Source organism: Carassius carassius, chromosome 46, assembly GCF_963082965.1.
Source record: "Carassius carassius chromosome 46, fCarCar2.1, whole genome shotgun sequence".
NCBI lineage: Eukaryota > Metazoa > Chordata > Actinopteri > Cypriniformes > Cyprinidae > Carassius > Carassius carassius.
Window position 1 is genome coordinate 20682047 of NC_081800.1, and position 12809 is coordinate 20694855.

The 12809-nt window shown below is 34.6% G+C and overlaps 3 protein-coding genes across 4 annotated transcripts; 2 read left to right on the forward strand and 1 right to left on the reverse strand.

The window, feature by feature from the left end:
- Window positions 1–1833: 1833 nt before the first annotated feature.
- LOC132128933 (small nuclear ribonucleoprotein G) lies at window positions 1834–3213 on the forward strand. The gene is made up of 4 exons (XM_059540341.1): window positions 1834–1987; window positions 2280–2302; window positions 2528–2652; window positions 2918–3213. Exons 1-4 carry the CDS (start codon window positions 1956–1958, stop codon window positions 2966–2968), a joined length of 231 nt encoding a protein of 76 aa, XP_059396324.1. The 5' UTR covers window positions 1834–1955; the 3' UTR covers window positions 2969–3213.
- Window positions 3214–3600: 387 nt separating this feature from the next.
- Window positions 3601–7899, forward strand: LOC132128932 (pyridoxal phosphate homeostasis protein-like). 2 transcript variants are annotated; one of them, XM_059540339.1, is made up of 8 exons: window positions 3601–3761; window positions 4778–4885; window positions 4966–5001; window positions 5083–5158; window positions 5257–5397; window positions 5995–6137; window positions 6515–6613; window positions 6729–7899. In XM_059540339.1, the coding sequence occupies exons 1-8, from the start codon at window positions 3672–3674 to the stop codon at window positions 6876–6878; spliced, it is 843 nt and encodes a 280-aa protein (XP_059396322.1). In that variant the 5' UTR covers window positions 3601–3671; the 3' UTR covers window positions 6879–7899. The 2 variants fall into 2 exon arrangements, with proteins under 2 accessions (XP_059396322.1, XP_059396323.1); XM_059540340.1 differs by having other exon boundaries at window positions 3751–3786.
- A 713-nt stretch (window positions 7900–8612) lies between these two features.
- On the reverse strand, window positions 8613–12530 carry LOC132129505 (transmembrane emp24 domain-containing protein 4-like). Its single transcript, XM_059541136.1, has 5 exons — window positions 12343–12530; window positions 11642–11742; window positions 11360–11485; window positions 11055–11201; window positions 8613–9516 (listed from the first exon to the last, which is right to left on the reverse strand). Exons 1-5 carry the CDS (start codon window positions 12485–12487, stop codon window positions 9367–9369), a joined length of 669 nt encoding a protein of 222 aa, XP_059397119.1. The 5' UTR covers window positions 12488–12530; the 3' UTR covers window positions 8613–9366.
- Window positions 12531–12809: the final 279 nt, after the last annotated feature.

Genomic DNA, 12809 nt, shown 5'->3' on the forward strand with positions numbered 1-12809 from the left:
TAATCCCAGTAAGAGGGGTGTCGTTTCACTCCACCTCACTAGGGGAAGATGTGATGCCGTTTGAGCACATTTCATAATAAAAGTCTGCTGCTTGCGCTCGTATTATGAATCTATCATAACGAAGAAGGAAATTAAAATATCATTAAATACTATATTATATATAGTATATAGTATGTTTGCGTATTGTATATGTTTTAGTTTGCGTTTAAGTGTTTTTTATTGTCATTTATTGTTTATTTCAGTTTTAGTAGTTGGGTATTTTCATCTAATATTTTAGATTTTATTTTATTTCAGCTTTATTTCGACTAAAAGACACATAGTTTTATTTGTAGTTAACAAGTTAATAACAACAGTGTTTTATTGATAAATTTGATATATATATATATAATTATATATATTATTTTATATATATACTATTATATATATATATATATAGAGAGAGAGAGAGATAGATAGATAGATAGATAGATAGATAGATAGATAGATAGATAGATAGATAGATAGAAAAAATGATTAATTTACTTAATCTTTAAAATTAATTTTTTTATATTTTCATGTAGGAATATGGATTTTGTGCATTGTTGTAATGGAGCAAAAGTTGACCAGATCTCCACTAGAGCTAGAACCATGTTGGAAACCTTATCCAGATTGGCTCAACTGATCACTTGCATTGAGTACAAACCAAACCACAGCTGTCTTTCTCCATCTGCAAAGACTGCGGCTACAAATTCTCCAACCTGAACAGTCTTGTGCATCACCAGGAAAGTGATGCACAAGACTCCATCGCTGACAACACTGTGGCCAAGAATTTACTTTGCTCTCTAGTTTGCCGCTACACAAATGCTCTCACACCTCATCCATGTGCCAGACATGCAGGGGGAAACCTCAAAGGGGTTCGCCTTGCCCTTCCTTCAAGACTGAATCTTCAGAAGATCCCTTATCTTGAAACAGCCCCTATGCATGCATCCAATGTGGACAAGCCTTCGGCCACAAGCATGGGCTGCTGCACCACCTGCATGCCTCCACTGCGGAAAAGAGTTCCTTCACTGTCTGACAAATTGGGCGCATATTAGACACTACAACTTTCACCATCAGACCCACCTTAAATTAAGTGGCAAATCATCTGCCACTGGGTTCCACCCAATGGAAGCAGAGGATCGCAGACCTTCTCAAGAAAACAGACCTTCAAAGAGCAGAAGAGGACCAAAAATCGACATGTTTTGACAGAAACTAAGCAAGAAGAAGCAGCTGAAACCGTTAAGCAGTACGACAGTGATGGTAAGGATGCTGAGTACCCTTGTACAACATGCGACCAGGTCTTTAGCTCCAAAGCTGAGCTGCGTGTCTATGAGGAAGTCCCCGAAGAACATCATCAACCAGCTGACACGTGCAGGTGTTGTAGTGTGTGTACAGGTGGGATTCCCCTCGCTGAGATTCTAGAAGATTGTGAAAGTCTATCACTGTGTGCAATTGTACCCTGGACACTTTTCTACTGCCAGAAACATCTGATACGTGACAATGAAGATGAATTCAGTAATGACTGAAAGAGCTTCCATTTCTTTAAGGAATGGTTCATTCAAAGAATTTCACATTTTCTCACCATCACCAAAATTGACCTCATGTTACACATTACATTGACATTGTTTTTGAAAAAATTGTTAAAAAAGGTATGGTAGTTTTTGTTGGTATTTTATCGCTTTTAAAAAACACACCTGTAGCCCAAATATGGCATTTAAAGTTGAGGTAGAATATTTAGTTTTTCCTTCAAACCATCGACAGGATACTTTTTAATGTTATTGATGTTCATCCTCCACTACAGTAGGGGGCGATATTACGCTTGGTGACAGATACAGAAAACCCCGCACATACACCACTTCCGCCACTGTTCATTCGTTCCTTGAAACGTGTTTCGAACGTTTTTGTTTTATAAAACTATTTGATCTAACGAAATAAACATGAGCAAAGCACACCCACCCGAGCTGAAAAAGTAAGTAGTTCAAGCCTTTTGTTGAGTCTAATCGTAACGTTAGGTCTCTAAGAAATGCGACAGGCTACATTTGAGCATCGCATTCTTCTGCGCTAGGTTAATGTTAGTCGTTTTTTTGCGGTTATTTCCCAATTACGTTATATTATTCTCATTTAACCCACAAAACCCACCTGCTATTGGTTTAAAATGTATTATACGTTCATATGAATTTTGTTTGAATGTTAGCTGCAGTGTCTGTATAGTATTGGTCTGATTAGAATCGTGGTTTTCATAAAATATTTGTTCTTTTTAGGTTTATGGACAAGAAGCTTTCACGTGAGTGTCATGTGTGAAATATTATGAAATAAAAATATGCCTAAAATCTGAAATAAAATATCCTAGAAATAGTGTATTTCAACACTATTTGATCGTTATCTAAATGAATATTCTGCAGCATGCGTTAAAAACTACACGATATCTCTGTCATTAATCACTGTCACTTCAAATGGCCTGTTTTCTTTCTTTAATTTGTAAAGACATTGTTTTCATGCACACTTTCAGTGAAGCTCAATGGTGGCCGTCATGTTCAGGGAATCTTGCGAGGATTTGATCCCTTCATGAATCTGGTCGTGGATGACTCTATAGAAATGGCTCCTGGGGGACAAATGAACAATGTTGGCATGGTGGTCAGTACTTAAAACCACAATCTAATATCAAGCATATTACACAACTCATGGTGAAACATAACTAAATGGCACTTGTATCATAAAGAAAGACACAACATTCAGATATTAGTTCAGTTATATTTAAATCATAATGGAGATTTAATAGATCAACAAACAGATATTTCACTTCTCACATTTCCCCCATGATTTCTGATTTCTTAGATCAATATTTATTTTGAGAGACTTATGTGATGTGATTTATTCTGTTTTTTTTGTGTCTCTTCAGGTGATCAGAGGAAACAGTATAATCATGTTGGAGGCTCTCGAACGAGTATGAGGATGATGGCCACTTTTTTTTTTTTTTTTTTTTTTTTTTTTTTTTTTTTTTTTTTTTTGTATCCAGCAAATATCAAAATGGATTTCTCCTGTTGGTTTACAACGAAGACTAAATCCTTGACTGTTTTGAACAATATTTTGTAAACACCTTTCTTGTATTATGTATTTTCCTATGACTGTAGAAATTTGTTTACACCATTCATACATTTTTGTGAATAAATGGACTACAGTGTGATGATTAACAAAGTGTTCTGGTAAATTCACTTTTGATTAATATTTAATTTAATATTCATTTTGAAGAATTTAAATAATCTTGACTTGTTAGGAGTTGAAATAGTCAAATTTGGTTAATTTGAGAAATTTGTCTGAAAAACGTATACTCCTTGTCTTATCTAGCATTAATAGTTTGTTTTTCTGTTGCACATCATAGGACAGATTATGATATAAATAGTTAAAAATATCTTGGTCCATGAAAATAAGTGCTGTATAAAAATAGTGTGCAATAAATTAGAAACTTATTAATTTTACTGTTTTTTTAAATGTTTCCAGTATACTTTAATTTGGTATTTTTATTTACTACTCGACAATAAGATGCAAACGATCAACTTGAAATAAGACAGGACTTTTATTTTGTCGGAGAGTTGACCGGATTCGCCCGTGACGTCACACTGCTAGTGTATGTGCATCGTGCCCACGCTGAGGCTATGTTGAGAGTCGTGATGTCGGAGGAGGTTGGGAAGAAATTGCAGGCGGTGGTGGACCGGGTGAATCAAGCAGTTTTCCGACGCCCGAAGGTCAGTCTTCACGGGTTTCTTTCGAGTAAGATACGAAACAACAATATGCTTTTGAAATGCTCTATAAAACAAACCCTCCACTCGTACTCATCGTGTTGTTATTGTAGCGTTATGTAATCTGTTCAACCTTTACACATGCGAGCTCCATATAGTAAGGAATGAGTGACAGCTTTTTAATTATAACGAATTATTTTTGTGATACAATGTATTCAAGTGTTGCAAGGTATTCAGAATTATGGAATTCAGTTTGAATACCGTGCCACTTCTACTCAAGGACAAGGATATTGTGTGTGAATGAATGCATTTTACTTGAAATGCTTTCAGCTCCAGCAAATGAAATCTGCACGACACTTGTCAATTACAAACATTTCCACTTTATGGCATTATATGTCCTTAAAATGATATATTTGACTGTATACAAAGGTAGCAAATATATTGCCACATAAAGATTTTAAGTGGGATGGTTAAAGTAAATCATATGAAGAGCAGTTGAAGGTAATGTAAATACCATATTTGATTAATCACTTCTAATCTGTTATGTTGGATAATCTTTGTATATTATATATTAACTAGCAATAATAAACATGAACTGTTTTAACATTTTACAGTACTATTGCTGCAAATCTCTCTCTTTTTTTAAGATATGATCTTTTTTTAAACTTATCTAACATGTAGTATTCGGTTGTATTATATCCTTTCTAAATATGAGTTTGTATATAAAATTCTGAAGAGAGCTGAATAATGTGTAATTAATAAATAAAAGTGTAAATAAATATCATAGGGACCAGACAGTTATTAAAAATCAGTTTTTAGCCGAGCATTTATAGTTAAGATTGTTTCAAATTATTGATTCAATTAAAGCATTTGACATAAGAGGACAACATGCTTTGCTTTCATATGGTTAAAGCAAAAGTTGCCCCCCAGAATCCATTCTAGTGGGCAAATATTGTAATAAGGAGAAGTTTATTTCCAATATTGTTGATCTGAATTGACAGTATTTAACCTTTCTCTTGCAGACGTTACCATGTATTGCCCCTCGACTGGTTGCGGTTAGTAAGACCAAACCTCCAGAGATGGTGGTGGAGGCTTACAAACACGGACAACGAAACTTTGGAGAGAATTATGTGAGTAAATAATTAAGTATGCATGTTTTGTAGCTTTTTAATATTAAATATCTTGTCTTAAATATCCCCTTTTTCCACAGGTAAATGAACTTGTTGAGAAAGCATCCCATCCTCTGGTATGAAGTCAGACAAATTGGAATGCATTGGTTTAGTTGTTTTTGATCAGACGTCTTAATCTATCTAAAACATCTTTGTAGGTAGAGTCATCATGTCCTGAAATAAAATGGCATTTCATTGGTCATCTGCAAAAGAATAATGTCAACAAACTCCTGGGTGAGCAAAGCAATTCACATTTAGCTTCACTTAATAATTATTTATAGATTTTTTGCTGTTGTTCTGAATTAACCCACATTTATTTAACTACTTTGTAGGTGTCCCAAACCTGTATATGGTAGAGACGATAGACTCTTTGAAACTGGCTGAGAAAGTCAACAGCTCGTGGCAAAAAATGAGAGCTGCCAACACACAGCAGTTAAAGATTATGGTTCAGATCAACACCAGCGGAGAGGGAAGTGAGTCTTCTGCACCTGAATAATTGTTTATCTCCTCTAAACATTAGCTCTGAAAATTGTACAAACTTGATTATAAAAATCTACCTATGGTATTTTGCTATTTTAAAAAAAATAAAATCAAGAATTTTGTGTGAACTGGAGTGGCAAATTTAATATTTTTTTATTTCTCAAGCCTGTTTTTTTTTTTTTTTTAAGTTTTTTTCAACGTCTACACAGACGACTTTTCCTTAGTTTCATGCATGTTATCAAAATGAACAATGGTTGCAAAAACCCATTTTGCCTCTGTGTCCTTAAATGCACTACAGCTGGATGTTTGCATGTTTATACTGTTATGAAATCACATGTGATGCTTTGTTTTCGTGATAAAATGTGTTGATACACACATTGGGGAAGCATCATAGTGGGATGCTGATGTGTTATGCAATTTTGTTGAAAATCCCATAATATCAGAGGTTCAGATGTTGTTTGATTTCCTTTCGGACAGGACGTGAATGTCTTACAAAAACAGTTCAGCATTATGAAATCCTTTCTCAGTGTATCAGATAACTGTTTTCCTGAAACCTCAGCGTGATCATCTCTCTCGCCGTGTTTTATCAGGTAAACATGGCCTGCCACCCGCTGAGACTGTAAACGTGGTAAAACACATCGTGTCTGAGTGTTCTGCTCTTGACTTTGCTGGGCTCATGACGATTGGTCGTTACGGTTACGATCTCAACGATGGCCCCAACCCCGATTTCCAGGTGCATATATTTGAAGATATTTCCAAAATTTGGGGTCCGATTTTTTTAAAATTTGATTTCTTATGCTCATCAAGGATGCATTTATATTATCAAAAATACAGTAATATTGTAAAATATATTAAATATATATATTTTTTGATGCCCAACTGAATTTTCAGCATCATTACTTAAGTCTTCAGTGTCACATGATCCTTCAGAAATCATTCTTATATACTGATTTGCTGCTCAAGAAACATTTCTTATTATTATCAATGTTGACAACAGTTTAGCTGCTTAATAATTTTGTAGAAACGTTTATACTAGCTAGCAGCATGCTAAAAGGAAGTTACAACATAGGAAGTAATAAAAGAAGCTAAATGACTTTATGGTGTGTATAGATGCTGTTGAAACACCGTGAGGAAGTTTGTGAAAGTCTGAAGATCCCAGTAGAGCAGGTTGAGCTCAGTATGGGCATGTCTACTGACTTTGAACATGCGGTAAGTGTTGCATAATTTCAAAATACTCTTCAACTGTACTTCAAATCCATGTTCATTTTATTGCAACGTTGATTTTGTTCAATTGATTATACATTTGAGTTATTTCTCCAATTAGATTGAGGTCGGCTCCACCAACATACGCGTCGGCAGCACTATTTTCGGCACCCGAGAATACCCCAACACCCCGAGCCCCAGTCCGGAGAGAAAGCCAAAGGTCGTATGTGAGGAAGCAGCCAAAAAAATGGACCGGCTCACGGTCACATAAAAATGAATGATGGGGGGTGGGGAAGGTTTCTGAACTAAACGTGGGAACTCTTGGGCTTGAACCCAATGACTGAGCTCACCATTCACCAGTCAAGGGCCTTTAATAAGTCTTAACTAATGCTGCTGACCTGGTCTTCTCTGGCGAAAGAACTTGGGAAAAAAAAGTGTGATTTAATCACTGGAATACTAAATTTACTTCCTGAAGGTGTTTTTATTGTGGAAAGATCTCTAGAAGTGTCCTCCAGCTCTCTGTAAAATACTTAAGCTTGGTTTTGTGATTATTTTTAACAGATACAGGGTCAGCACATGCTCCGTTTCATTTTGCCAATCATAGATGTGTAGTGTAATTTGTAATTCCCGTTAGATTAGACGTTTAACATCTATTTAAAACAATTGGATGGATTGTTTTTGTTCCTAGAAGTGTGTTAGGTATATTTTATAGTGTGTCAGTGTATTTTGTTCAAAATCATAAATGTAAATTGTATAAATGGTTAATTTGTAGTACTGCTCTAGTATCCACTTGTTGCTTTGAAAGCAGTGTCAGTGAGATTTGTGGGGAGTGATGTTCGTGTGGTGTTGTCGTCATGTAATTCATGTAGTATTTCATATCACTCTAAACACTGGTGTTGAATTGAGCACTGATCAACAGCCATACTGGTTTCAGTACAGAACATAGAAATATGCAATGAAATGTGTGCAGAGATGAGCAGCTATATGGCGTTTTGGAGATGCTGAGGGTCTGAGGCCTTTTACTATGCAAGAGAGAGATTTTCCTGATTCTTAGAAGCTTGTTTAGAGGCAACCGCATCACTTTTTTTTTTCTTTGATTAATATAGTATTGTGTTAAAACTAATGGGTTTACTGTTCGTGGTTAGTTGTGAAAAAGCCAGATCAGAAATTAACATCCTTTTTTCAATCAGTGTGTCAAATAAAATCTTGTATCTTGACAATAGATAGTTGTCTATAATATTTAATTGATTTAGGTGAGTTAAACAATAATAAAAACAATAGAAAATGAAATGGTTTGTGTGTGGCATGTATAAATGCACTGGTCAACATTTGTATTTCATATATATATATATATAATATATATACACAAATTAATTGGCAAGATTTTGATTCTTAACTAAGTACTCTTATGCTCACCAAGGTTGAATTTATTTGATTATAAGTACAGTAAGAACAGTATAAAAAATGTAGTCACTTTTGATCGATTAAATTAATCCTTGGTGAATAAGAGTATAGTGTTAATCTTTTAAAAATATTTTTTAAAGCCTTACTGACCTCAAAGTTTACAATTGTAGTGTATGTGTATTTATATATAAAAGATAGTTTTTTTTTATTCGATCATAAGTACATTATGCTGCTCATTCATGAAGACAAAGAACGTTTGTAAATTTAAAATGCATTTAATTTAAAGAAACAACTCAACTAAAATAGACACAGAAACTAAGACAGTGTTAATGAATCATGTGTCAAACATGATGTAAAGAAGACTGAATACCGAGTGTACAGTTAAGTATCTGCATGCACACTGATGAACAGATTATTACAAAGCTTGAGAATACAGAGCTGCATTAACCCATAAATAACCTTCCAATTTTCACAAATGGAGGATTTTGACATTGTGCATCATGCGCACCAGCATATTATTATTTTTTTAATAAATTGGTACTTGTAAGAAGGCAGTACAAAAATTTCCAAAGATCCTGTAAACAACATATAGTCTTAAAATGGAAGAAGAACCCAGAAAACCTTTAGTTTTCAGGATTTATAGCGTTATAACTACTTGAATTATATTTTTAATGTGGCCAGTCCAGTAAATAAATAAAGCACGAAACAGAACATAGACTGAGAACAACAGAAATCATATTTTGTAAACCACAAAGTCCGAAAAATCCCACAAAATGCATTTATTTTTTGGTCTAAATAGCTTCTATGCCAGCTACAGTCAATTAGCTTGAATCATTCTCCCTCAAAATCATGAACATCAAACCTATCTGAGAGCCCAAGACAGATAGAATATGAAACCAAAGCCACAAATTTGTCAAAGTCATCAAAATACATCAATACATACATATTAAAAATGTTGAGAAATGCTAAAAATGAGTTTTAGCTTGATTCTTCACATTTATAAGTAATACAACCTTGAAGTCAACAGTAGTTTCCATGCACCCATAATGATCATCACTTTAAAGGCATAGCATTTTCATATCACACAGTTTAGGAAAATGAACAATGTTCTAGATGCTAGATGTGTATGATAAATGATCATGCATGATAAATGGGTATCACTGTAGATTTAAGGGTTGTTAATGTTCTGCCTATTTAAGCTCATTGTGACTGAATTTATCAGCTCAAGATAAAGTTGTACCGAACTGAATTTAAAAAGAAAAAACTAAAATGAAGCACTGAGTATTTCCTTGCTTGAAAACCATAACGGTAATGAATGTTACTTGAGTTATTGTCTCTGTAACGCTGTCTGATCCTCACACCAGCTTTTTGGCCTCAAAGAAGCTCTTGAGATGTCTCATCTGCCAGATGCCGGTGATGATGAGGATGAAGGTCTGAGCGATAGACCACCACAGAACTCGCTGGTTCGTGCTCTCGCTCGTCATACGGAAACGCTCCTCACGGTACTGTGAAAGGGAAAAAGTGAAAGTGACGTGACATTCATCCATACTCAGAATTTGTGCTCTGCATTTAACCCATCCGAAATGCACACACACAGAGCAGTGAACACAGACACACACTGTGAGCACACACCCGGAGCAGTGGGCAGCCATTTATGCTGCGGCGCCCGGGGAGCAGTTGGGGGTTCGATGCCTTGCTCAAGGGCACCTCAGTCGTGGTATTGAAGGTGGAGAGAGAACTGTACATGCACTCCCCCCACCCACAATTCCTGCCGGCCCGGGACTCGAACTCACAACCTTTCGATTGGGAGTCCGACTCTCTAACCATTAGGCCACGACTTCCCTGTGAGAAAAATCATTGTGAGCGCGAAACAACCCATATAGACACTGGACGATAACATTGACTAGATGCCAGTGTTATTTTAGTAATACTGAAATATAGATTTTTATTAATTATTTAATTTTTTAATTTAAGTTATTTAGCTGTTTTTGCCATTTTTACCGGTTTCTGTTTTTTAAAAAACATCTTTATTGTTTTTAGTCATTTTTATTTCAGAATTTTAGTTTAGTTCATCAAGTCAAACTAAATGAAAATAAGAAATGTTACCTTAGAAATTTGTATATATATATATATATATATATATATATATATATATATATATATATATATATATATTTTAGAGTCATACTTTATATTTTCCATTTAATTTAAATTTGTAGTGTTTTTTTCTGTTTTTGTATTTTTTTTTTTTTATTGGTCCCTGTTTTTTTTTATGTCTATATAGTATTTCTTAATTTTTATTTCCGTTTTTAGTACATCAGGTTAAAGTAAATAATTTTTTACAATGTTTTATGTTCTATTTAATATTTTATTCCATTTAATTCTTTTTTTAAGTATTAAAAATGTTTTTTTTTTATGGTCAGTTTATATTTTCCATTTTTATTGTAATCTTTTTTTGTAATTTTGCTGTGTTTTTGTCATTTTTATTAGTCTGTTTTTTTTAATGTCTATATAGTTTTTTTATTTCAGTTTTTTAGTACATCAGGTTAAAGTAAATGAAAATGTGAAATGTTTATATTTTATGTTTATTTTAAGTAACAAAAAATGTTTTTTTTTATGATATTAGTTTATATTTTCCATTCTTATTGTAATATTACTTAAATTTTTAACAATTCTGCAGTTTGTAATTTTTTATTTGTTCTTATATAAATATACCTATATTTTATATACATTTTCATTTCAGCTGTAGTTTTAATCATTTTAGTGAATCAAGTTAAACAAAATGAAAATAAAAAATGTTGCCTTGGACGTATATTCTATTTCACATTCTATTATTTTTTCTTTTTAATGGTCTTAGTTTTAACTATAATAACCCCATTAGATACAGTCCTAATATTCACAAGACTGATGCCCAAAATGTATAACATCCAGAGCAAGTACCTGTTTTCAGCAATTGTGCAAAAAGTTTCAATGGCTTAAGTTGGCCAGTCACCTCTCTGTACCGTAACCTTAAACTACTGTCGTTTCTGCAGTTGAAACTCACCCGCTGGTAGTTCTGCTCTTTCTGGATCTGTTCCACCTGGTCCAGAAGTTGTCGGACCCTCAGCTGCAGCTCGGACAGTTTGTCTTTGGCTGCGATCTCAGGGTAGTTGTTGGTGTGTTCCCCAACCTGAATGTCCAAGTGGACTCTCTGTAAAACAGCATAATTATAAGCTTTCACTTGTTTATGTTCAGTTATACTGTATAATATTAAAATAGATACTATAGTTGTCATTTTGTTATGTATAAATCACTATACTGATATATAGGTAATTTCATCTAGCTGCTCTATCATGGTTCCAGCCATACCAGTTTTCCCCCAGTAAACAGAGCCATCTTGGTGGAGTTGGAGTGGAGGCAGATTTGATGCTCGCCTGGTGTGTGGGACGTGAAGGTGAAACGGCCATCTGATCCGTACTGACGGGACAGGATGATCTGAAAAACAGAGAGAATGTGAAAACTACTTCAGAGAAGTATCTTGGTATCCAAATATATTATAGCCGTGTATTGCCAATTATAACCCTTTTAACTGTTACACAGCAAACATGTATCATATAGTTTGTAGAGTATGAACACAAATATAAAGGCTACCTTTGCATCAGGATCTTTGATTTCCACATGCATGCCTAAACCAGGGGTGGATGGGAGAAAAGAGCCAGCCTGTTTGTCCCACAACTGTGTTCTGTATCTCCCTAAAAATGGCACCACAATATTTAACCAGCATTTTCAACGGCACCATTTAAGGACTAGTTAAAAAAAATAATATTCACTTCACACAAGTCATTAACTGATGGACTGGAGTGGTGTGGATTATTGTGATGTTTTTATCAGCTGTTTGGATTCCCATTCTGAGGGCATTTTATTCCTTTAAAAATGTACTAACATAATTATTAAAATAACATTATTCTGATTATTATTTCAATATACAGTATGTATATTGTAGTACATGTGCACATGCATTGTCTACTGTCAACATTACTGTTATTTCTGATTATTATAAACAGACTGTAAAGGGGCTGGAACTGGTTGCACCTGTATGTCAGGAACTCAAGCAGGATGCTGCACCTGCCACATCCTTGATCATGCTGATCTACTAAAAGCCCTCCTTTATTTGGACAGATGGACACAGATAAGCACATCCATACTTAAATCTGATTTTATATCAGTTGTCTTCATGCTAAGTGTCTTAAATAAGACAAAGGGTGAAGTACTACACTGATAAATTAGGATGTATGGATCTGCTAGCCGACAAAGCTAACCGATCACAGAGAGCCGATTTGACAATGACGTACCGATCACCATGGTTTCGTCGGGTATTTCTTCTATAAAACATTTCTTCTCCGTCTCTCCGATGTGGAAATAAAGGGCTTGGCTTGGAGAAAGCCACGCAAATAGAAGCATAAGCCCTGTACTGGACACCACCGCCTTCATCTCCATCAAAATCTCCTCTCTCTCAATCCAGGGATGCGAATCGATTTCAGAGTCGCTCGATTCTCACTCCTCCCAACCTACAGTCACAACGGGCCTTTGTTTATTAAAAGTTCGCTCATATTCACGAGAAGCGTTTCTGGAAGTTTATCCGAGGATAACATTCTTTAAAAAAATTAATAATTAAATAATGTGATAAAATAGTAATAAAACGAATAACATATTAGATTTCAGGAAATATATTTCTCGTGTTTGTATACGTATTGCTGATTTTCTATTTAAAATAAATTAATCTATTTAAAAGTGGTTTTCACATTAAACATGACAATAT

Coding starts and splice junctions, on each gene's coding strand:
- LOC132128933 (XM_059540341.1), top strand. CDS start 1,956: ATGAGCAAAGCACACCCACCCGAGCTGAAAAA. Junction 1,988..2,279: donor CACCCACCCGAGCTGAAAAA/GTAAGTAGTTCA, acceptor TGTTCTTTTTAG/GTTTATGGACAAGAAGCTTT. Junction 2,303..2,527: donor TATGGACAAGAAGCTTTCAC/GTGAGTGTCATG, acceptor GCACACTTTCAG/TGAAGCTCAATGGTGGCCGT.
- LOC132129505 (XM_059541136.1), bottom strand. CDS start 12,487: ATGGAGATGAAGGCGGTGGTGTCCAGTACAGGGCTTATGCTTCTATTT. Junction 11,486..11,641: donor TCAAAGATCCTGATGCAAAG/GTAGCCTTTATA, acceptor TCTGTTTTTCAG/ATCATCCTGTCCCGTCAGTA. Junction 11,202..11,359: donor TGTTTACTGGGGGAAAACTG/GTATGGCTGGAA, acceptor GCTGTTTTACAG/AGAGTCCACTTGGACATTCA.
- LOC132128932 (XM_059540339.1), top strand. CDS start 3,672: ATGTTGAGAGTCGTGATGTCGGAGGAGGTTGGGAAGAAATTGCAGGCG. Junction 3,762..4,777: donor CAGTTTTCCGACGCCCGAAG/GTCAGTCTTCAC, acceptor TTTCTCTTGCAG/ACGTTACCATGTATTGCCCC. Junction 6,138..6,514: donor GCCCCAACCCCGATTTCCAG/GTGCATATATTT, acceptor TGGTGTGTATAG/ATGCTGTTGAAACACCGTGA.